This window comes from Cyclopterus lumpus, chromosome 9, assembly GCF_009769545.1.
Source record: "Cyclopterus lumpus isolate fCycLum1 chromosome 9, fCycLum1.pri, whole genome shotgun sequence".
In the NCBI taxonomy this organism is placed as follows: domain Eukaryota; kingdom Metazoa; phylum Chordata; class Actinopteri; order Perciformes; family Cyclopteridae; genus Cyclopterus; species Cyclopterus lumpus.
In genome coordinates this window covers 5,635,663-5,661,063 of record NC_046974.1, presented here as the reverse complement: position 1 = coordinate 5,661,063, position 25,401 = coordinate 5,635,663, and the positions used below count along the sequence as shown (strand labels likewise).

At 43.5% G+C, this 25,401-nt stretch overlaps 1 protein-coding gene across 1 annotated transcript in view; it reads right to left on the bottom strand.

The window, feature by feature from the left end:
* srrm4 (serine/arginine repetitive matrix 4) overlaps positions 1–25,401 on the bottom strand; it is a 49,510-nt gene that overhangs the window by 6,729 nt on the left and 17,380 nt on the right. The window contains exons 2-6 of the mRNA XM_034540758.1: positions 9,211–9,396; positions 1,843–1,938; positions 1,630–1,713; positions 1,503–1,529; positions 958–1,008 (exon numbers count right to left, since the gene is read on the bottom strand). Coding sequence (XP_034396649.1) covers positions 958–1,008; positions 1,503–1,529; positions 1,630–1,713; positions 1,843–1,938; positions 9,211–9,396 — 444 coding nt within the window. The remainder of the gene's footprint in view (positions 1–957; positions 1,009–1,502; positions 1,530–1,629; positions 1,714–1,842; positions 1,939–9,210; positions 9,397–25,401) is intronic.

Sequence of the window (25,401 nt, the reverse complement as noted above, 5' to 3'; positions counted from 1 at the left end):
TTCATTGTTTTTTACTCTCTCCACGACGCCCGACGCACATTTGAAACCTGAGCCAGAGTTAAATCTTAAAGCGTAACTTTATCAACTGAACACAAACATGCCGAGCAATTGAAAAACATGACGTGGCCATTTGTTAAACAGGGTCGGGAAGAAAGTTATGAAAACGTCCTTCAACCTGCACGTGCGACCACGATAGCGTAGCGAGAGCGGCCCGTTCAAAAGTACTCTCGTCCATAAACTACCATTCAAACCGTAATATGATCTTGAACGTAACGTCATAACCTCTCAACCCTTTTTTCAGTGATGAAATATTTTATATATACAATATAATATACCAGAAAAAGATGAATTGTGTCTGATTTAATGTAGAATATATAAAATTCAGAACTATTTCGAAAGGATTTTTGAATGGATGCTAATTAAAAAAATATATTTGTAGAAAATACGTTTGAGGGAAGGAGATAAAGGAACAGCGGAGGCACGAAGACCACAAAAGAGCCGAGAGGAGGAAGCAGCAGCACAACTTCGGGCTCACAAACAAAACCGCGGCCCGCTGACCCGAAGTCGAAATTGTTTAAAATGTTGGGTTTTTTTTGCAAGATCGCAGCATGAAATTGGTTTCTCTCGCCCTCCTTCACCCCCCTTTTTTTTTTTTTCTTTCCCAGTTTTCTCTTTGCTGCTCGAGCTTTCAATCTGTTTCCCCCCCCCCCTCTTCTTTTACGAGCGTTTTTTTTTAAATTTATTTCCTGCGCTCTCTCGCCTCAGGAAAAAAAAAAAAGCCTGCTTGTTTCTGCATTCACCCGTCGGGCACTCGACATGAGAGGATGCTCTCTCTCTCTCTCTCTCTCTCTCTCTCTCTCTCTCTCTCTCTTCTTTCTTTCTTCCTCAGCGACAGGGTGGACGGGGCTCACCGTGGAGGGAGGAAGAGGAGGTGAAAGCACATTGATTCGCACTGACCTTTTCTTGTGTTTGCGCTCATACTTCCTCTTGTGTTTTAAACTTGAAGAGCTGGTGGGGATGAAAGGGAACAAGAGTGATGAGGCCGCACACACACACACACACACACACACACACACACACACGACGACCTCTCACCCACACACAACGGGGATCCTCTCATGGATTGTGGAGGTCTGGATCGTGGTCCATGCCTACTACGAATTATTCATGTAACTCTGTAACGCTGTTCATCTGTACACATGACACCTATTGCTTCTGTCCATCCGGGGAGAGGGATCCTCCTGATCCGATGTGAGGTCAAAGGTCAGGGATGTCGTATGTGTACAGATTGTAAAGCCCTCGGAATTTGTAAAATTGGGCTATATAAAATCAACAGAAAGCAGGCGCTAAATGTTTACCACCTCGACGAGAGACAAGTACTCAGGGTTAAAGTTAGCTCTTTTAATTCAAACGTTTTGACCTTTAGAAATGACACACACACACACACACACACACACACGATAATGATGCTACATCTTGCAACCACCGTACTGCGCACATACCTGTGTTTTGACTTTTTGGAGGTATACCTGGAATAGAAAAAAAACAGAGAAAAAGGAGATTTTCATCACCTGATAATAAATGGCGTGCCTAACTGTGCCAATGTTGTCGCAGCGGAGCGAGAGCTACCTGTGGCGCTTGCTTTTCTTGGCGCTCTTCTTCCTCTTCTTCTTCTTCTTCTTCCTCAGCGGCGACAGGCTGTAGGAGGGAGACCTGAAGCCGGAAGGGACAAGTGTAGACGTGAACTTCACGGAGTACCGAGCGTCCTCTCTGGGTTTTATTTCATCAACAGAGTCGTCAACATTTCTTTTTTTTTGGGGGGGGGGGGACGGGGGGACTGACCTTTTCCTTTTCCTCTTGCGTTCAGACTTTCTCTTCTTCTTCTTCTTCTTCTTCTTGCCCTTGGGCCGAGGGGAGAGCTCCTCGTCGAAGGAGGGGCTGCGATGAGAGACGGAGCAATTGTTTATTCCAGTGACGTGAAATGTGAAAATCTTCACATCTTTACGACGTGAAGAGTTACGGCTTCTGAATCCCAATATCTGCACTTTTAGAATTTAATTGTGGGGTTATCTGATATTTATCTGATGTTTCTGCAACACAACGGAAGTGAATGGAACAGCCCGAAGAATTACATCCATGTTGGAAAATCCTGCAGTCCATAATTTACGTCCACTGTGACGACAACCTTTCCCTGATAATAGCAGAAGGGGATGAATTTAGAAAAAAAATTAAATTAAATTTTAAAAAAGTCAAAATGTTGCCCTTGTGATTATAAAAAAAATGTTCACTCGTGGCCCTCAAAGTATTGAAAAATGTCTTCACTGGAACTACTGAAGAAATAGTCCCTATGAGATCATCCTTATCAATTTGGACACGCTCAGAAAAAAAAAGATCATCCGTCAGAAGAAGGATTCTAATATAAAGTATAACTTTGATGCGTGAGAAGTTCTTCACCTTTTAATACGTGATATTTTATCTATCTGACTGGGTGGGATAGAATAGTCCATGTGACTCATCGCTGGCGTCACACAATCGCTCGTACATGCATCCCGACTTCCCTCTCACGACACACACACACACACACACACACACTAGATCAACTGTGAGCCGAATGTCCCGTACGAGATGATCCCATCACAACGGGAGGATGAAATCCCATCGAGACCGGTTTAAATTATACAAACGCCAGTGAGCGTCACCGGAGCCGATGACAACATGGCCTCACGCTGTGTGTGTGTGTGTGTGTGTGTGAGGGGGGGAACATTAATCATGTCGGGGAATGAATCCTAAAACTCAGAAACTCCCTGGTGGGCCTCCACAACCACGTCATCTCTGCAGCGCTCCATGCTTTCCTTTTTAATCTGAGTGTATTTGTCCTATATCATTTGTGCCTTCCTTTTATTTATTTACAAACAAACACACTGTATAGTACACAACACATCTTACCGAAACCTTCCTGTTAATCTCGTAACACTAACCAGGTAAGTTAAGGAAAGTGTTTGAGACGAGAATGTGTTATATATTAAAAAAGAGCACTCGGGCATCTTAGTGTCACGATATAATTCAGTTTGGATACTTGCAAAACTTTTGGGATTTTTCTTTTTTAACGTGGTGATCGCTTGCACTCCATTTAAGTCGATCATTATTAGCATAAAACAATTGCTTGGCGGCGCATGAAGCAAAAATTGCTCGACCGGCGAGTATCAAACGACCCAGATCTTCCACACTGCTCCCTCGTCTACGGGCTCACGGAGCACCAGCGCATCCTTTAGCTCCGCCTCCAGCTGCTCGGCCTCGGCTCCCTCGCATATAGTGCAACTTTTAGGACGTCTCTTTCAAAGAGAGTGTCCAAAGTCCAAAAGTATCTTTTGTAGCTTAATGGCATCACGCGACCGACCCAAAAGAAGTAATTCCGTTGTTCGACCACTACGAAAAGTCTCGGCACAGGCAATCTCATGCTAGCCTGAGACATCCTCCCACTTCGCCCCACTCTTCCCCCTTGAAGTGCGAATCCATAACCACGAAGAGCAGAAACTTGTCCGATTGATTGATGTCCAAGAAGTCCACTTCATTTTCTCTCTGGACTGGCGTGGAAAAAAGGGGAGACGAGGGCCTCTGAAGCACCTCCGCCTCATCGAGTGGGCCTGTCAAGTATTTCTTAAGAAGAAAAAAGACAGGAGTACAGGAGATGTGCCAGAAGAAGTTTCTGACCGCAACTCCCCCTGTCTTTGATGACCAACAGAAGCTTTACACGGGAAAACTGCAAAGGTAGTAGTCTGGTGTAGGTTGAGCCAGAACCGATGTGGATTTCATGCACGTAGGAGTGATTACATCACTGATGGTAGGATAGTAAATAAAGAAGAGGAGGGAGGCACTACAATATATTGCCCCGACATGCTCAATTACTCAGAGAAATACACGAGGACATGCACATTGACCCCGTTTTGTGATATAAAACAACTGAAGCTGCCTCTGCCATTTCAGCAAAGCAACGTGCTAGAAGGCAAATTTCTAACTACGCACTATTTCACTGTTATTGAGCTTTCTCCGATTCGTGGATGTGATCGTCCAATCAAGGCGACTTTTAGTCTTCTTAACCCATTTCCCCAAGTAGCGGACGTATCAAATCTTTCCAAAAACCCCATCGGGATGAACTACATATGCATTCCATTATTCAGCCAGCTTTTGTGACTTTCGACGGCTCCGATGTTGGGGACGTTTTTTCATTCGGTCTCGAGCTGAAGCAATAAGTCGATCAATCGAAAGACAGAAAAAATTGTTCTGGCCTTTTTTTTTTTTTTTTTAAAGCAAAAACTCCAAACATACACTCCAGGATTTTTTTAATTTTTTTAAATGTAATGAAAGGCTGCGACTGAAAATATTCGTGACACGCAGACCCATTTTCGATCTTTTCCTTGTGGCTCAGGTACAGTTGGGTGCTCTTCCCAATGTTTGAAGGCTCTCGTTGGCTCATTCGTTTCTTCAACGGGGGAAATGGACATTGACGAAGAGACTTGTGAATCTCGAGACATTAGACCTCGTCTAATGGCCCGTTTACACTTATGAACTCCCTGCAAACATCTGTAGCCACTGTGACTCTAATGCTGCGTTCACACCAAAGGCGTTGCATTTCATGCGAGTAGATCCCTTGCAAAGTCAATGCACAGACGCGAATGGTTGCGAATGACGCAAATGTCCACAACAAGTATAAAGCAGAAATAGTGGTTATTTCTTACGTGGTGGATGGCGGAAATGATAACGGTTTCCACGGAGTAAAGCCACGCCCCCTCTTACGCGCGAATGAAGCGAATTAACCAACTTGTCGGGCGAGTAATCGCATTCGCAACGCGTTTGGTGTGAACGCAGCATAAGACACGGAGAAAGTGAGGAAGCCTCTCAAACCACCACATTTGTTTCTTTTCCACTGAAAAGCTTCAAACTAACTGAAAGAAAGCCTGACTGTCGATTTCAACGGCTTCACAGTTCTTTAACCGGCTACTCAGAATATAAACAAGTATAATTTTGACGTGTGAATGACGGGGGGTGAGGATTCAGAAATGCATTTTGATTGAGTTAATTCCACCTCAAAACGAGGAAATCAGCAAGGAATAGGAAGCCACATATGTTTGTTACAACAAATAAAATGTAACTACAATATACTAAAACAGTTGCTGTACTTTAAGTGGTTTTACTGAGAATAAAATACCAATATGCTAATTATATTTTTCAAAGCACAGAATCAGGCGTATATACAGCTCGGGGGCAGAAGGCATTGAAGTGTCTACAAATAGGAGCTGTATCACATTTTTTCAAGCCCCTTCATGTTTACTGGAGGGAAATCTTTTGCCAATAGGCGTCAAAAAACAAATTCAAGGACGTGCGCAAACCGGCGGTCGCGCCAACAGGTGATCGGAGTCGATATCCAGACAGGTGACAAACGGACCACGGAGCTCCGGAGACACTGTGCCGGTTCCACCGGACTGTCTCGCCGTATAACGAATGGCCCTTGTCTGGTGCAGTCGGCAGTTTGGGAGCATTAGGAAGTGAAATGCATTAGGGCTGATTAGAGTCCCCTCTCCTGGTAATGAGAATGCTTTGTCACTCATTAACACCTCCACCGTCCCGGCCTCGTAGAGATAGAGCACGAGGCAGAAACAGTTTCTCTTGATGGGGAGGTGAAAATGAAAAAGGGGGAGAGCGAGAGAGCAGCCGATTAGCCAAGATGTAAATAAAAGGGATTTCGTGGGACGTCTGGTAAGAATATGCCGAATGCCGGCCTGTGTTTTTTTTCCCAGCCGCCGTCGTTTGCAAAAATCAACGTCCGCACGTAACTACGTCCTCGATATATCGTTTGATAATAAACACAAGAGATTAACGAGAGATGAGGACAAGCTAACGTACTTTACGTTGCTATTATGTTTTATTTTAACGAGAGATGAGGACAAGCTAACGTACTTTACGTTGCTATTATGTTTTTTTTTTTACGAGAGATGAGGACAAGCTAACGTACTTTATGTTGCTATTATGTTTTTTTAACGAGAGTTGAGGACAAGCTAACGTACTTTACGTTGCTATTATGTTTTTTTTAACGAGAGATGAGGACAAGCTAACATACTTTACGTTGATATAATGTTTTTTTTAACGAGATGAGGACAAGCTAACGTACTTTACGTTGCTATTATGTTTTATTTTAACGAGAGATGAGGACAAGCTAACGTACTTTACGTTGCTATTATGTTTTTTTAACGAGAGATGAGGACAAGCTAACGTACTTTACGTTGCTATTATGTTTTATTTTAACGAGATGAGGACAAGCTAACATACTTTACGTTGCTATTATGTTTTTTTTAACGAGAGTTGAGGACAAGCTAACTTACTTTACGTTGCTATTATGTTTTTTTTAACGAGAGATGAGGACAAGCTAACGTACTTTACGTTGCTATGTTTTTTTTTAACGAGATGAGGACAAGCTAACGTACTTTACGTTGCTATTATGTTTTTTTTAACGAGAGATGAGGAAAAGCTAACGTACTTTACGTTGCTATTGTGTTTTTTTTTAACGAGAGATGAGGACAAGCTAACGTACTTTACGTTGATATTATGTTTTGGTTTATTAACGAGAGATGAGGGCAAACTAACGTACTTTACGTTGCTATTATGTTTTTGTTTTTTACGAGAGATAAGGGCAAAAATCAGATTATCTTTTTGAAAAGAAAATGGCTCCAAAATGTGCAATAATCCCATGAAATAAATGACATAAAAACACGTTGAACAACAAATGAATGCAACAACTGTAGCCTGTGTCGACATATTAGAGACGACACAAAGAAAACTAAAACTGCGCCGATACGGCGACATTTTGGATTTGAAGGAAAAGACGGGAGCTGAAGACGTAATGTTGTTTTTCTTCTTCTTCACAAGTGTTTATTGGCGGTTCACAAACCAGTTTAGAGGTGCATCGTCGCCATTTAGTGGACTGGAGTCACAACACTCTCACTCATGAGTCCAGTGAAACGCCTTCGTGGTGAGGCTCCATATTCTGGTCTGTTTGAAGATGTCGACACCATATCAACTCAAATTCAACCGAATAAAAATGTCATTTTAATGGTTTTGTAACGTCCGCTTTGTAAAAAAAACTCCAGCTGCCGTCGGAGGCTTCTGGTTTCATGTCATAATTAACTTGGGCTGCTGTCGACCAATTAGCAAGATAACAATCCAAAGAACAGACGTCTTTCTCAACAGAGGAGAGTTTTTCTCAGGCAGCGACTCGCTGTGTGCTTAGTCACCGAGACAAAGACTTTTTAAATGACTTCACCTCATTAGTGGAGATGAATAAACACATTATTCTTGGATCCATTAATTATTTGCTTATAGCCAGGTCTAACACTGTGCCTGCTTTTAAAATTCATCTTAAAACCCATTTTTTTTATTTAAAGGCCTTTCGTAACAAATACTATATTCTTTGTTTTAGTGTAAGATGACCATGTTTGTATATATAACTATTTTAGTTTGTCTGTTCTGCTTTATTTTGTATTTGTAATTTTCTATTCCTCTATTGTGTTCATTGCCTCATGTATTTTCTGAAATGTTTACTTGTATTGATGTTATGTTTTTACCTTGCTTATACGTAGAGCACTTTGTAAACTCTGTTTTTAAAGGTGCTATATAAATAAATGTATTATTATTATTATATAAATTGACTGTATTATTGTACGTTCATACGGTAAATGTGTGTGTATATTTATACGTAATTGTTTTCTCCCTCATGCAGCTCTTTGAATGCTTCTTTTTCCCCCTTTTTCGCTCTATAATTGACTTTTATTAATGTGATTAATTGCTATCATTACTATGATAATAAACAGGGTGTGTAGCTGGATGGTGGCATGAGTTGTGTTACACAGTACGGAAGTTTCTAACAACTTTGTACATCTCAGTGTTATTCAGAGTTATTTAATTAAGTCCTCCGTTTCTTAACAATATTTGTTTCTGAGGATCCGCTTTTTAGAAAATGACAAACCACGGAGGACTAATTCTCAATCAGCCTCGAGAGAAAAGAAAAATGTGTGCATCAATAACATTTCCGCATCACCTGTAGGTGATTCTGCCATTTTGAATGAATCACAACTCGTTTTATGCACCACGTGTTATTGAAAACGTTACACGTGTTCAATATTGTTATAAACGAGAGCAAATGAATAACTCGGGTTCTAGGTGGAGTTAACAGGCTCTTACTTTTGTACCCTTTCATTAGTGAAAACCAACAAATAGCTTTTTCGTATTGAATTCAATGTTTTAAGTAGCTGCAACTATCAGGTCAATATGACCATTCAGGCTCCCCCATGTGGATCAAAGGCGTACTGCAGATGTAAACATGTAAAACGTGGAAGAAATTCTGCAAATTTACTCGGGCGACCCTAAACGAAATCCCTTGCGACCCACCTGCGGGTCCCGACCCAGTCTTTGGGAACGACTGCTCCACCGTAACTGCAGCTCACAGAGACTCTCAGTTTCAAGGACTACAAACAACCTAAATCTTTCCCACTGAGCTTTTATTTTTCTATCAGAAGTATTTGCACGCCGGCGCGTACTCTGCGCTCTCTGTTAAATAAAAGTAAACAAAGAGAAGCCGCCGCCGGCGGGTAAAGTTCATCCGAAGAGCAGCGATTCATGTTTATGATCCTCTCCTGCGCCTCAGATGCGGCGCCAGTCGTGTTTTACATATCCGCTGGATGCTTCCCTGCTCTGCTTATGCAAAAAAAAAAAAAAAAAAAGACTTTGAAGGTGTCGCATTAATTGAGTGTTTAACAACAAATACATAATAAATCCGTCTGAATCGATTTTTTTTCCCCACTTCACAACACGAAATAACAAAATTCTCCTGCGTGCGAAGGAGACTTGTTGTTGAAAAGAGAGGATCTGAATGACAGCGCGTGGAAAAAATTCATCACGCCGCGTTTGTTTTTCACCGCTTGGCCCGACCCGATAAGACTGTTTACATCCCCCCCCCCCCCACCCCGCATCAAAATACAGAGATTAGCTCGCTTTTTCTCTCTCTCCCGGAGAGTCAGGCCCTGAAGGAGCTGTTAAAACGCTTTATCATCAGCACCTGAAATCTATATAAAAAAAGAAATAAAAACCATTCATCATCGGGAAAATGTTTCAGCACCATCAATAATACAAGTTTATACAATGGAGGCTGATTCAACTCACCTCCTGGCCCTGCGGTGGCTGTGGTGTTTACGTCCTTTCCCTTTGATGCAGCCGTCCCTGTCCACCCTGGGGTCCACCCTGAGGTCCACCCTGGAGTCCACCCTGAGGTCCACCCTGGGCTCCACCCTGAGGTCCGCCGCTTTCCTCTCATCGGTCTTGAGCAGCTGGCAGGCCGTGGTCTCTAAACTGTGAGGAGAGCACAAAAAAGTACAAAAATAAATAAGTTTTTGCTCTTGTGCCTTTTCAAAAGAGCTTCTTCAAGTTGTCCACACAGTCAACGCTCCCATCATACAATAGCGAGGAGGATTTTTTTTTTTTAGCACGCTCGGATAGCCTTATTCCCCTCTGGTCTGCTGGTTATGTGTTTTATTCCCCTCCATTTCTCTCCGCCAGGCCATTCTCTGAGAAAAATTGGAGGTCATCCATTTACCATTCAAATCGAGGTGTCAATTGAAATGTAGTTATTTACACGCCTCGGTTGGCCTGACATTTTGGAAAATGGTGTTTTCTATCTCTTGCCGGAGCAGATGCGGACGCGGGAGAATGCACGGTCATCAGAAAAGTGGAAGTTCTCCTTGACTTTGTTTCTGATGAAGTGAAGCTTTTTTTGTTATTGACTAATATTTAAGAGTAAATGAACATCCAAACCATTTTTTTCTGCCGAAAATCATTGTGCACGGGTATTTAGTAGTGTTGTTGTAACATTGATCATTTTGAAACCTGTGTTATTGTAAACCTATAGTGGTGATTTGCATACAAACACACAATTCAAATGATTAAAGAAATGCATTATTTTTTTTGAAATATTTTCTTTGATTTAAAACAAATCTTGGCATTAGTAGTTTTAATTATATAATAGTTAGAGTTGGGTAGAATAAATCCCTCTTTAATATCTATTTTATATTACCTGAATACAACTGTATTTAGGCGGCTAATGCGTTAGCACTTAGTAGCGTTAGCACTGTTAGCAGCGTTAGCACTGTTAGCAGCGTTAGCACCTTATTTTGGGCTTGCAGTTGTGACGAGTTGCAAGCTTCATGTCTTCCTTCACTCACACTGATCATCAAACGACCGGAAATATGAGAAACCGTCCAGTTTTGATCAGCAGCCAATCGATCGGTGCGTCTCTAGCTAGTGAAGAGTGCATTGAGTAGTTAGCTTGTTCTGTTAGCATCGATGGCTTCAGTGTCAAATTAAGAGCCGGTCGTGTGTTTATAGTACGAAGAAGGTTAGTTGGCCATTATAGTTGTAGTTCAAGTGTTTTAGAGAGTTGTTTGATTCAGCTAGTGGACACAAATAGAGACAAATCATCTCTTGCTTCCAATACCGACACAATGCTGCTGTCAGGTGTGTATAAATCCCCCCCCCACTCGCCTCCTTTCCATCCGAACCTCCCAAAAAATCCCTCATTCGCAGTCAAATTTGTCTGCAGAACGAATGACTAGATAAACTGGATGATTAGATGTGAGCACACAGATCTAGCCCCGCTTATTATCCTCTGTTTTAGTCACGGGAGATTTGAGCGTAATTACACATTCTCCTCTTCTTGGAGTGGCTCCCGTCTGATTGTAATGAGGAGATAATCGGAGCCGGAGATTACCGCCGTCAACTCCGTCGCCGCCTCCTCCTCTCCTCCCCCCCGGCGACGAGCAGGCAGGAGCCGTCGCTTCCCATCTTCCTCACCTTGGCTTTACTGTGCTCCCCCTCAGCAGGGAACTAATAATGTAAAACGGCAGACCGGGCGCTCCAACATGCCCGAGTGTCTCAATAGGTTTTTTCGGGGAGATGAAGACAGCCACCGGTCGGATGATTAGTGGGGCTGAAAGGGAAAGTAGCTTTCCATTATCCTGGCGCTTTTGGCTAACGTCCCTCCTACTGTTGTCGGAGACAACATGTGCTTCTGTTTCTATGATTTGTACTGCTCAGTAGGTGGCAAACTGGGGAAAAAGGAGGTCCGAGACCATCTTGATGAAATTAAATGAGGACGATCCCACGCGGGGATTTTGTCACACCTTCCAAACAGCACACGGCAACAATAATCCTCACGGCGCTACACTGCTGCCCGCTTTCGACGATTCAGCCTCCTCCTCCTCCTCCTCGTATTTGCATTTAGATGTATGTGAATCTCAGTGTTTCTTTCCATGTGTGGCGGTGTTCATTGGATGAGTAGCTCCAATCAACCAAAAGCGGAGTATGGAAACCATCTGAAATCATCATGCAAATGTGCCATTCTTTTTGGGTGGAAATCGCGGAGGAGACTCTTGATGCGATTCAACGGCGGTTCGCTCTGAATCAGAAGGATATGAGCGGTTCATTTGACGCGGGAGAACAAAAAGGAGCTGAAGCGCCGTCGAGCGCTCCCGCTCGCCCCGTTCCCCCGAATATAAAGCTGGAAAGGAAAGTGGCCCCCCCGAAAAACTCCTTTGAAACCGCGATCTGCTGTCAACTCCCGAGAGCCGAGGTTGACGACTTCTAATGTCGCCCAACGCGGAACGCACGTTCCCGTCATCCGGCTCTGCAATTTATTGCCCGAAACCTTCCAAGCTAGAAGCACCTTGGATTTATCGCGGGCTGTTTGTAACTGTCACACAACACACACACACACACACACACACACACGGACAATCCATTTTGTAGTCGTAATTCATAACCCGGCAGCGGTTTAAAAGGTATTTAAAGGGACAGTTCACACCACCGAACTGGACTTGACTGGATTAAGCGAAGGGACCCGAGGACGAAGACCTCCGTCCAACTTTGTGACCTTTCCGACCTCTTTCTCTCACGTGCACGTGGCACACTGCACGTGCACGTGAGTGATTCTGAGCGTGAGGCCCCCTTAATTTGTTCCGTGTTTGCTGCCCTGGAAAATGAATACCTTGGTTTCTGTATTTTCTGATGATGTCTCTGTGCGTCGGAGCTCCGTTGTTGAGTACCAACGCACCGTTGCACTCGGTGACAAGCTTCTTTACGGGCTCCGAGGCCACTGACATTTATTCTGAGCCGGTCCCAAATATAACGTCCGGGTGCTCAAACCCACAGCTTAAAGTAGTCCTCAACAAATACATTTATTTATTTGTTGTTGATCATAATGTATTCAAATGTCATATAATGACATTAGAATCATGTACTACTGCAGTATACACATTATGAGTATGTTTATTATGTATTATTGATATGAGTTGGCAAAGAAATGACCAGTAAGTGATCAATTCTGAAGTATAATGATACTTGACCTCATAAGTCTTTATAAAATGCTTTTTTCACGTGTTGTGATTATTGTAATGAAAGCATTATGAACCTGTATGAGTGCTTATGACTATGATTATACAGTTCTATGAGATGATTATAACGCATACTAAGTATGTTTATAATGCTTTATAGTCATGGGCGTCGTAGAAAGTGCAACATAATGTTTTTAGGAAGTTATTTATCCTTTTAAAACCAATTACCGGACCCCTTTTTTAGGATTTATCCTGAAGAATTTGTGGTTTCGATGAAATATTCCAATCGATAAATAAATTGCCGTGTTGTTCGTCAGGTCGCTGTTGGGACTTTTTTTTCCGTATTTAACCAAGACTCAATCTTTCCCTCATTTTACCTGAGCGTGTAGTTAATATTGAAAATGTCTTAATGCCACATATGTGTGTCTGCAAATGAGTTTAATGGATTGATCGACCAATAGTTGTCAGCTCTACTTAATCCACAGAAAATGTATTTAGTAAAACAATAATTATTAATCGCAGCCAAAAGTGAAAAGCAGAACATATCGAACTTTCTCAATCATCTGCTCATGTGCTGATATACTCGTCATAGTCTGCGTACAGTTTAATTGGCCACGCCCCTTTTTTACGATGAGCTAAAGCGCTACAGGAGCTGCCTCAAATTCACAAGATCAGCTGACATCGCACAGGTGTGCAAGAAGCACGCCAGGCAGCCATTTAAACTACCCGGCACGACGCCTGCTGCAAAGCTCCAGCGTTTTGCATTTTTTAAAAAAACAAACAACAAAAATGTGTCAAAATCACACCAGCGATTAGCGCAGATCGCATTCTCAGCTGCCTCAATTACTTACTACAAAACTTGTTTTCATCGGCAACAAAAAAAGCACCCGACGCTTGGCTCCGGGAGGCCTCGTGGGGCGTTCGGGTGCGTCCAGAGCTGTAGGACTCGGGAGGATCTGCAACAAAAAAACACTCCTAAACCCCGCTGTGACCCATCCAGATCCTACGAGATGGAGTTAAGTGACACTCATGTGTACATTTTCTGTGATCTCGTCTGTTCCTGAAAGCCCAAACAAACAAACAAACAAAACAAAACGCCCTTTCGTTTTGCTCTGGTTGTGTTTTTTTCGGTGTCAATTTAGTTCAATTCATTTTGTTCGGACATGTCTGCACCACAACTGTGCCCGGGATTATCCACGCGCTCTTAATCCGACTTTAATCTGCGGTCTTTTTTTTTTCTTTTTCCCCGGGGTTTTTCAAATGGAGACGCCCACTCAGCAGTAAGTAAGCTCATCTGAAAGGTTGTAAATAAAAACCCTGTAAAATAGCATTGTGGCGCTAAAACGCACGTGCTTGAACCACGATGTTCAGATTTGAATACTTAAGGAACACCGCTGGGAAGCTACATGACAATCGTTTCTTCTCGGTGATCCCCTTTGTGTGACGCCCAGAATGATAAATATTGGCACACGTCATTCTAAAAGACTTTCATTAGTGCTGGTTTCAGTGGATATTTGTTATGGTATTTTTAGCATTTTACATATTTTGGTGTGAACTTTTAAATGATGTGGCTTCTCTTCATTATTAAAAACACAAAATGCTGATCGACCTCGGGTCGTCTTGGTTGCCATGCCATCCCCCACGTGCCATTGCCGGGGCTGCTGAGGAAGTTAGGGTCTCTCCATGGAAGGATCAATAGCCCCAAAGCAACAACGGGAAAACAACATCAGGCGATCGATGGACGGAACGTCGCTTTAAGAAGTCCTTTCTCGTTTCCTTCTCCGTTTTCAGACTCAATTAAGACGTCGTGTTGTCTACTTTCAAGCCAGTAAGTGGTTTAATAATGGCTGACACTAATTGCAGGACCTTTACTTCCACATGATGTTCGGGGGAAAAGATTTCCTCACTGTGTCATTTCTCTTGACAGTGGAGTGGCCCTCCGAATAACCACCCAAAACATCCTGATTAGTCAAATTGGACGCTTGCCAGATTGTGCCAAATTAGCACTTAAGGAGCTTTTCTTTCTTTCTTTTTCTAATTTTGCGAGCTTGTAAAACACGTCGAGTCCATCCAAGCTGACAATGGAGAGCGAGTGAAGGACTTGCAGGACCTCCATCATCTCAGGAGACATTTGAGTGTGCAGAACTGGGCGTCTTTCCCCTCCCCCCATCTCCACGGATGATTTAAGAGTCCCCCCCGCCACACTTTGAGGTTCAGGGAGGCTAATAAACTTTTCATTATCCCCGTCAGAGCCACCAGGAACAATTGATTATCGTTGTTATAGGAGGGATGATAGTTGAGATGATTACCAGGGAAAGAGATGATCTACTACCAGAGGCCCTTTGCTTTAATTTACCCCCCCCCCTAAAAGACACGAGAGCAATTGAATCCACCCAAAGTGGATGAGACACTTCCCTCACGAGGCTCTCACAACCCGTTCAAACTTTCCAACATGAGGCGGGTTATTGATTAAATGTTAAGCCATTTTTAAAGCGATCGTTCATCTGAACATACACACACACACACACACACACACACACACACACATATACACACACACACACACACACACACACAATCAATTAGGCACATGAGCGAAACATCCGACCACTTGGTTACGGAAGCTGCCGTCTAAAAAAAACTGTCCTAAATTTGAAATGAGTTTAATCTAGAGATCGCTGACTGACGAACACTTGCGTTGCCGTGGCAATAATCCAGTGTGCAGCGCTGCTCACGTCCCACCGGAACAGGTTTATTCATGTGACAGCGTTGTTTCTTCTCTTTTGGGTAAGAACGCCACCTCATGACGGGTAATAGATTTTCTTTTCGTGTGTGTGTGTGTGTGTGTGTGTGTGTGTGTGTATGTGTGTGTGTATGTGTGTGTGTATGTGTGTGTGTGTGTAATTTGCGAGGATATGGACGAAAATCCTTTTGGGCGGCAGAGATCAGCCTCAAATTGGCCGCCTCGTCTCCCTCGCAATGCATGATGGGAAGGCAGAATGATAGAAGGGAACATCAAAGATGTGATGGCTGCCCGGCCCCCGTTAGGAGGTATCAGGGGCTCCAGGCAATTTAAATGTTCCAAAAGTAACATCCAACTTCAGCGTTAAGCTTAGACAATGCATTAGGCTGTAATTACGCAACACTGGGAAAGGAGGTTTTTTTTGTGTTCTCTATTTTAATTTCAAGGTTCATGATTTATCTTTAAACGAATTCTCCATGAATCAATTCCCTTCAACGATTAATATTGAAGAGCTCCAAGAAGACGACGTTTACTCCCAAGTCCAGTTTTTTTGAGATGCTGGTGCTTTATCTCTATTTAATGCGATTTCTTTAAGGATTTTACTTCACTTCCTTTAAAAAATCTATTAAAAAATAATAATTATAAACAATGATTTATTAATTGTGTGCGAATGTAATGAAGTTTATTTAAAAACTTTTTTGCGGGGGAAACTTTTGATATGCAGAATTTGATCTTACAAGCCACAAATATTTACCGGCATAATTAAATGTTCAGATGAAGGCCGTAAATATAACATTAAAAAACAAACGTTCAATTGCAGCAAGTTCTGTTTAAATCAATAATAATGGTCCCGAGCGATGTCAAATCGTTTGGTTTTAAGTCAAAAACCTTCAGATTCACTGTCGACATTCAGAATGTGATAATGTTTGCAGATGTATTTGAATAATGGGGCTACTGACACTTCAATCACTGGTTATATATCTATATATCTATATTTATATATAGTATAAAACGAGCTCCATCTCAAAAAGCTAGAGTAAAATACTGCTTACTCACTGATGCATCGCTATGAATGACTAATTTCACACTAATATGTCAGGCAAGAGTGCTTCTACATTAGTTTTTACCTAAATGCTTTTAACTGGTAATAAACTATTTCCCCACTTAAAGCGACGTGAATACACACGCCTGTCCATGAACTACGTGTCGTCGGTTGAGAACCAAGTGGGTTCCTTGATTGCGCGCTTGTGTGATTACACGCGGAGAACAACCGGCCCTGATTATTACAATCAGAATAACTACATAGCATTTTTGAATATTAAATAAACCCAACATCCTTCGCCTCGCTATCGGCCAATCAGCGCCGGCGAGCCCTTTGCCCTTCCAGCGAGTGACTTTAACCAAGTGAGGTTGGTTTATTCAATTATTTGCGCGCTGATGATGAAAATGGGAGCCCGCGCGACGGCTTGATTAATTTCCTTATCACGGTGAGCACGAAGAGTAATTAAAAGCGAATCCGCCGCTCGGCGAACCCGCACATCGATCAAATTAAAGCAGTTCTCTCCGCTCGGCAGCAATCACTTCCACGCGAATGAGTCGATCGGCTCGTGGACGCCGGCGCCGACGCCCGAGGGCTCGAAACACCGAGCAAAAAAAGAAAAAGAAAGAAAAGGGTCAAACGGGGACCTCTGAACATGTCAGAAATCATAGAAAGAAATGACGTATGCACACGCATAATGCCTCTCTGAGCCCCCCCTGAAAGCTCGTGACAACCATGACGATTGGCCCCGCCTCTAACTGCCGGGGAAATTGTGCGCGAATGTCAACGCGCATGACCTCTATGACCTCCGATCACATCCTCGACCGCAGGCGTATTCACGATGCTAATTACCCTAAAAAGCTATTGCGATGGTTCCGTTATCTACATCTCGTGAAGTGGCGGAAGGTGGAAGACTCGGTTCGGTCAAAGACTTCGTGACCTTTGACCTCAGCGCCCAGGTCTAACATGGCCGCTCGTCAAATTCCTTTAAATAAACTGTTCGTAAATAAATCACGGCTTTATTATTTAGGTGTTATGAAGCAACGTACCATAGAGACTCTATGTTACAATTATTTATACAGCATGTTTCGAAAGTGCTTCACATGTGATATTAAACCAATAAAATGCAGCTCATTAAAATTTAAACGAAGGTGCGATACAACAAATACAATTGCAAGAAATTATGGACATAGAGAGACCTGCCAGAGGATCTTCAGGCTGCACTCGGGTTTTGTATGGATGGAGTCAAAAATATAGTCACGGTGCTCATTAAATGCTTAAAATACCTGCAATCTTCTATCTGATCTGTTGTGTTGCAGTGATCTCATCCGGGTGCACTAGAAGCATTGGGTAATATTGTCTGAAGTGCTTTGCAGATAAACAAGATTTTCCAGAGACGCAGGGAAGCAGGTTTGAGTTCATTATTAAACCCGTTATCAAACGTGACACGGAGATTCATGTTTGATCTGACGGATGAGCCTGAACCTATTTATAACTTCTGATTCATTCTAAATTTACTGTAACTGAATAAAGTTCTGAGATAACCTTTCTTTTCTATTGTTGACTTCTGAGTGGTTTGCTCACAGTTGCACGTTATAGAAATCAAAGGAGAAGTAAATCTAAAAATCATCTGCACAACAGTCCAAACCAAAAATGATTAGTATGTATACTGACGTTTTATTTATTTTAAATGTAATTACTTGTTTTACACTAACAGCAAGGACAGAAAATACAGCTACAGTTTGATAAATGGCCTAAATCATAATTAACACTTATTTTTTAGTTAGGATGGGTGATGAGTCGAGGGTTGTGCCCGACTAAGATTTAAAGTAATCGAATCTGATTTGTAAAGTCTTCACCTGGTCATCAGATCATGTTGTTGTTGTTGTTGTTGTTGTTTTTTGCTCATTGAGCACCCTCGAACAGGAAGCTTATGTTTGCCAAGAGGCCGCTCCGATGGCCTCGATTGAAAGCTCATAATTATAACATCCTAAAAGCAAAAAAAAATAAGAATAACTAAAAAATACAGGTAAACGATCCTTTGTTTTTACAACCAAATGCTTTAAATACATTGCCTGGAGGTTTCTTTCCAGCTAATTGTTCCCTACAATGTAGTGCATTAAAGAATGAGGCCTTATTTTGAGTTTTTAAAAAAGCGTGATAGCAAAAAGTAAAACCGGTCACGACGGTAACATCTGACCACTTTGTCCCCAAGCTTCAAAACACATCACATTAAAAATACAAAATAGAGGAAATAGATGTTCCTTTCCAGATATATGTAAATGAACTGTAACGTCGACTGGAGGACGAACCCTTTTGTAAAATAAATGCATTTGATCTAGCCTGTGAATCGTCCTCAAGCCTTTTCTTTTGTTTGACTAGTGTAAACCTGATTCCTTCTATTTGCCTTCTCTCCGTCGGGCTCCAATCCAATCCAATCCCCGCGCTCGCGCTCAGATTCACGGGAGCCGTTAGCGCCGCTACAGGCTAAGAGGCGGGGAGGAGCGTCGAGGAATGTCAACATTTGAATAGCGTCTTCACACGACGCGCTGCTGCTGCTGCTAATGCTGCTAACGCTGCTGATGCTGCTGCTAATGCTAATGCTGCTGCTAACGCTGCTAATGCTGCTAACGCTGCTGATACTGCTGCTAATGCTGCTGCTAATGCTAATGCTGCTGCTAACGCTGCTAATGCTGTTGTTAACGCTGCTGCTAACGCTGCTGATGCTGCTGCTAATGCTGCTGCTAATGCTGTTGCTGCTAATGCTGCTGCTAACGCTGCTAATGCTGCTGCTGCTAATGCTGCTGCTGCTAATGCTGCTAATTCTGCTGCTGCTAACGCTGCTGCTGCTAATGCTGCTGCTGCTAATTCTGTTGCTGCTAATGCTGCTGGTGCTGCTAATTCTGTTGCTGCTAATTCTGCTGCTGCTGCTAATGCTGCTACAACTAATTCTGCTGCTGCTAATTCTGTTGCTGCTAATTCTGCTCCTGCTAATTAATTCTGTTGCTGCTAATTCTGCTTCTGCTAATGCTGCTGCTGTAAATTATGCTGCTGCCAATGCTGTTGATGCTGCTAACGCTGCTGCTGCTGCTAATTCTGCTGCTACTGCTGCTGCTAATGCTGGTGCTAACGCTGCTGCTGCTGCTAATGCTGCTGCTACTGCACAGGACTGCATGCTCCGAGTAAAAAACACGACTTTCCGGATGGTCACATGTCAAATGGCGCCATCTTGTGTGGTAATGTCTGTGCCGGAGTGAGCTTGTGTCAGAGTTCGGGCAGCATAGTCATCAGCGTCATGCCCGTTGTGGCCACACTCGACGACGCCAAGAGAATAACTCGTCACGTGGTCCTCTCGGCCCAGACCGTTAACATCGGAACTGGAAGCGTTCCTCCTCTTTCCCGCATCATAAACCGCACGTGGGCATCAATTTCGAGCTTCCAAATCGAGTTGCAGGAGTGATTAGAGTGTTCATTGCGTGCAGGCGGAGGGAGCGAAGCGGGCATAGTTGGGTTTAATTAGCAGCTCGTGAGGCACACTTCCTTGTTGCACTTCTTTCCTGTGTGAAGGAGATTACTGAAGAGCCTTCTGCAGATGCTAATGTGGCTAATGTGTGTGGAGTGCGGCGAGCATTAATCAGATTGTGTAATTGGAGCTAAACAAACATCATCAAGTTTTTGCCGCACCACTTCTGCCCAATTAATTGTGAGGACTGACAGAAAAATGAAACGGCTGAAGCTCAATCAGCCAATTAAACAAGTAATATTTACCGGCAAACCGCAAAGAAGAGCGCAAATGAATCCTCCCGTGACACTGAAGATCATTTGGAACCGGCTATGACGGACCAGAAGCCATCGCTTTGTGCGTGGAGGACCTTCTGAGGCACGCTTTTCCACCGTTTCTGCCTCCCAATTATCCACCGTCACGTTTCCCACGTAACGGTTTCGTCCACACACACCTGTCTGGATGTACACACACCGCTGCCTTAACGAGCTGCTGGTGTTCCACACTAATTTGAGTCAGTGAACATATCAGGTTTGCAGCCGGCCATGACGGGCGGAATGAAACACCAATGGCGACGCCTCAGTTGCCAGAGAGAGACAAAGGGAACTCCTGACAAGATCCAGATATACGGCGATAATTAGAGAACCTCATCCACGCCCTCCTGTGAATCTATTCCCTGGTTAGGTAACCAATGTCTAAAAATAAAGATCTTCTTTTTCTTTTTTTTCTTCTTCTTCCCCTTCTTGTTGATTGAACTGGAGCAAAGTGCAATCAGTCATGCCGGGGCGTGAGCCTTTGAGGACGATGTCACGAGCAACATCTGGATTCCCACGCCTCTCTTTCGCGACACGTCGACACCGAACCCGCAGTTGTTACAACTGGGAGATGTTTGTGATGAATTACGTCTCGCACAGAAAAATGGCGACGGTGATTGGATTCATGGAATTCAATTTATTTCTAAATTGTACCTTCAAATTGAGCTGCTTTTCCTGAGCTGGAGAAATAAAAATGTTCTTTTTTTTAAGCTTGGATTCACGCTAAAGCTGCACCACGTAAGACATAAACGGCGTCGTCAAAATCAACTATTTTATGACCCGCGCTGGCTTTGAATTACCCGAACATCTGTCCCCATTGAGCTCATTGCGGTTCGCGCTGCGTGCACTCGCTCTCATCGCGCCTGCTTTTGGCGTTGAGACGTCGCGAGCAGGTGAACCATCCCCCCCCCTCTTCCCCCCCGCCGCACCTGCCAGGTGCGCCGCCGCCGCACGGACAGACGGAGGCGCAGCGTCACCTTCCCATGCTGTGAATGTGTCTAATGTGTGGACGGGCATGTGTCTTCGTCTGCTTGGCATCGGACCTCCGGGCTCGCTCGTCTTCGTTTTTTCTGTGCCGCTTCAACCTTCTGTTTCTGTCTATTTGAGTCCGGTCCAAGAAGCGGAGTCTTTGGGGTGTTTTATTTATTTATTTATTTGGGCGAGTCCCGTAACACCTGCTTTGTTTGTGGACTATCAAAGTCAGGGCCTCCTCCCACGTCCGCTGCTTCGCCCGGCGGGCTGTTCCACGGGCCACGGGGTGTCATATCCTCAGTGAAATCTCTCTCTCTCTCTCTCTCTCTCTCCATCTTCTCCGTTCACTTGACCTCAGGCGAGAACTCCTACGAGTGTGCCACGTCAGATTTGCGCCACGACGCTCCTAAACTTCCGATAGCTGTGTTAATCACGAGCGTAAACACACACGCTGAACAAGAATTGTACGTCTGTAAATACCGTATTCAACGCCCCCGATAATTTGCCCCACGTGAACCGAAGTCCTGCTTTCAGAGATCCACAGAGGGAAGAGTCCATCATTTTAACGGCGTCAGCAGAGGAGTAAACGGGGCGTGCTCAAGACAAAGAATGGGGGAAAAACGATGTGTCGCCTGAAGGTCGCGCTGCCACTGAAGTAAAGAAATGGTTGGGTATGAAAAATGGAGGACGTTCATATTGATATTGTAGCATTATCCAATAGCAAATGGATATGGATATGTGTGTTCATATGGTTAGATAACATGAATAGATTTAGAATGATATTACCCTAATATAATTTGAGTTGCGGGGGGGGGGGACCAGGGTATATGTCGATGTAATTATGGAACGTAATTCACAGAGGGATTTCAAACTCAAAATTGCAAAGCGACATATAAGCCGTCAGTAAACAAATGCAGTCTTGGACAGCAGCAGACTAATTGCACGCGACAGTTCTGGACCGCTCGTAAATTGCGTTTTTTTTCTTCTTTTCGCTCACATAAAATCGCCACGTTTGTTCTAAATTGCTCGTAAACGCCACTTAAGAGCGACTTCCGCTGCAGCGGGTTCCTGCATCTGGGCGCCAGTCTGCCGTTGGCTCCTAGAGGACACTTTTTACGTTAGCTGTGCAACCCGTGGCGTCTCAAAATAATCACCTTTTAAAAGACGGGACGTGACGACTGCAGGGAGAGCAATCAAGACTCCCTCCTCCTTCATCCTCCTCCTCCTTCATCCTCCTCCTCCTCCTCCTCCTCCTCCGAGCTAATCAGTGTGGGTGCTGCCGGCTGTGTGCTCGACTTGATCTGATTGTGAGACAGGAACACTGTGAGCCTCCACATTATACGATCATCAGGGGTACGCCGTGTTCCAGTGGTCCTTTCTGTGCTGCTTGGACCTTCAAATATGTGAGAAAATCCTTCAGTTCACCTTTAACTTGAGCAACGATAGAATGAACCTGGACTTTAACTTTTTTTTCTTCTTCTTCTTCTTCTCTAGGTTGTGGAAGTAAATGTTTAGATTTGTATTTATTGAAGCTGTCAATTAATCTGCGATTGTCTTCAGATTATCGATTCGTTCTTCAGGTGCTTTTCAGCTTCCCAGTGGTGAAGAGAGGCGGCCTTTTTTCTTCTTCTTCTCTTCACCTTTCGTGTGATACTGAACTGATGATCTTTGAGTTTGGAATTGTCGGTCATGAGCTGAGATCTTGGTGAACGCGATGGACAAATTCATAGGCCCGAAAGATGGATTGATTAATTGAGAAAAACTATCCTGCATTTTCAATGGCGAGTTTAGGTTAGTTTTTACCACTTTAATGTGCACCACCAAAAGGTAGACGTCAGATGGAAATGTGTACTACTTATCTAGTGATTGATTGACTGATTGGTTGATTGATTTAGGTCGGCGAGACGGGGTTTGCATCGTTTTGAACGTGGGAATATTACCTTTTTCTTTCTTTCTGTGAATGAGAAATCTTTTTATAATCCAGGATTCTTTTTGTGCACCTCTCAAAGCAGAAGCAGAAAACCCCGGTCGGTTCAATGAACCCTGTATGTCACCCTGTTCATAACGTATTAATCTCCATAAAATATAAAACAATGACACACGGATCGTTTTAATCCACGTTAAAAGAATAATGTTCTGCGACCGGGCCCCGACTTCCTCCCCGGAGGCTTTTCTAAACCTCCCCGCTGGTGGCTGGAGGTGACCTCGGCCCATGTTGGTACACATAATTATCATTTCCCTCCGGGGGGACCGGTGATCAATGAGAGAGCGACCTTCCCCTTCTGCACGTGCACCTTCTTCAAAGTCGGATAATAAATTGGTTCATCTCACCTCCCCCTGCCGTTCGTGTTATTTAGAGGGCTATCGGAGGGAGTCCATTACCTTTTTTTATTTTTTATTTTTTTTTATGGAAAGGAGGTTCAATTTGCCGGCGGACCCCAACGAGAAGTTCTGTACGGCGAAGGGGCTCAAGGGCAAGTGAATTATTTCATTATCTTTAATGTTCAGGGAAGACGAACGGCGTCACGGTCCAGAGGGGATTTATTTACCTGCCGTAACCTCTGTCCCTCCAGAGGAGCCTCCTCACGGCGCGCTAAATCGATTTTAAGAACGCATTCCTCTTCTGAACGAGCTTAATTGTATTCATCATTAATGCGCCGAATTAGATTAATTTTATTTATTTACATGCTGTCAAACAAATGAACAGCACTTATGTTCATCGATGTTACAGCTGCAACTTTTGTTTGATAATTTAACTTTTCTTCCCTTCCGCTCGATCAGCTCAGTCTTTATTCCGGGGGGGGGGGGGGGGGGGGGGGGGACATTAAAAAAAACTATAATGGCACATAATTGAAAAGCATCACAGCCTCGTGGCTTGAAATGGTTTGCTTAATTAAAGAGTCTTCTTATATTTGGTTTAAACCTTATTAAAGGATAATCCCCCTTAAAGTCAAAGGTGGTGTTTAAAGGATTCCCCATGCGGCTGCACACACTTTGCTGTATTAATGTAGATATAATGAGGGGTATTAACTGTACGGTGACATGCACATATGCTCTTGTGTTGTTTGTGTGGAACCTGAATTAATGTTGTTGTTGTTTAGGTTTCACAGCTGTCTGTGCATCACAACTGATGATTATAGAATAAACGTCGGTTTTATGCATAAAAATGACTCTTTCCATCTATCCTTGAACACATTCTTAGATTTTTGGCCCAAAACAATAGTGGCATTAATTCATCGAGTGGCATTTGCTGCATGAAATGTGACCTCTGCTCTTTTTCATCTTTTTCATCTCGGCTCAGATCGTTCACATCTGGCCGAGATGATTTAAACAAAAAGTCTTTATCGGGGCATAAGTACAATATGTTTTCTATTTATAATAATAATAATAATAATAATAATAATAATACACTCCGAGCATATTGCATCCCGATGTATTTTGAGAGCTCTCTTGAAGAGCATCACTGCTTCACACAACATAGGTAAACTGCTACATTATCATAAAATGCATATTTCATATAGTTTTTCCTACATATTGGGAAATAAGACATGTTTAAATAATAATCCCTCAAGGCACATTTGTGGAATCTGGCTCAAAGCCTGTGAGCCGCTTTGAACGTCTGCAGCGTCTTGACAGCGTGCCTTTTTTTTTGTGTGTGTGTTTGTTTGTTTGTTGTTGTTGTTGTTGTCATTTTTTGGCTGGCAAACGCAGCCGTTCTGTGTGAGAGGAGAAAAAACGAGGAGCAGCGTGCCGATGGACGCAAACTTTAAATTTCACCCTTTTTTTTTGTCCCTGAAAATCCACCTTGAGCGCATTTCTTTTTTTTTTTCCAGAGAGTAAATAACAACAAAGTGACTTCGGGGATCGTCCGCTCTCAGTTCTCAGGGGGAAAACGGGAGCAGACGGAGGGGAAAGGGAGGCGAAGCCATATTCACGAAGGGGAATTCGTGCTATTAGTGAACAACCCCGCCGACCTCAGTGTCTCCTCGTCAAGAATGAGTTGTTCTTTATTTTCCGACTCCCCCTGTCAAAAGAATCCAAAGGTTTAAAAACACAAAGAATCTGAACAAGGGGTTTGCAAATAATCACTAGACGCCTCAGAACATCTGCCTCATCTAATCCGCCTCCACGTTGACCTACGTCGTCTATATTTGGACATTATTTCAGAAGTTACTGCAGAAGAATACCGAATTAATTATCACGTGGAGGACAATTTGAGTGCAGGACGCCCTCATCCAGCCATTGCTGTACATCTGTTAAAGGGAATGTGGGCGTGGTCTGAGCAAGGGTGGCGAACATAAAGGGGGCGGGGCGGGGTGGGGTGGGGTGGGGGTGGGGGTGGGGGTGGGGGGGGGGGGGGGGGGGGGGGGGGGGGGGATTTGGAGTTGCGGCTGCTGTGA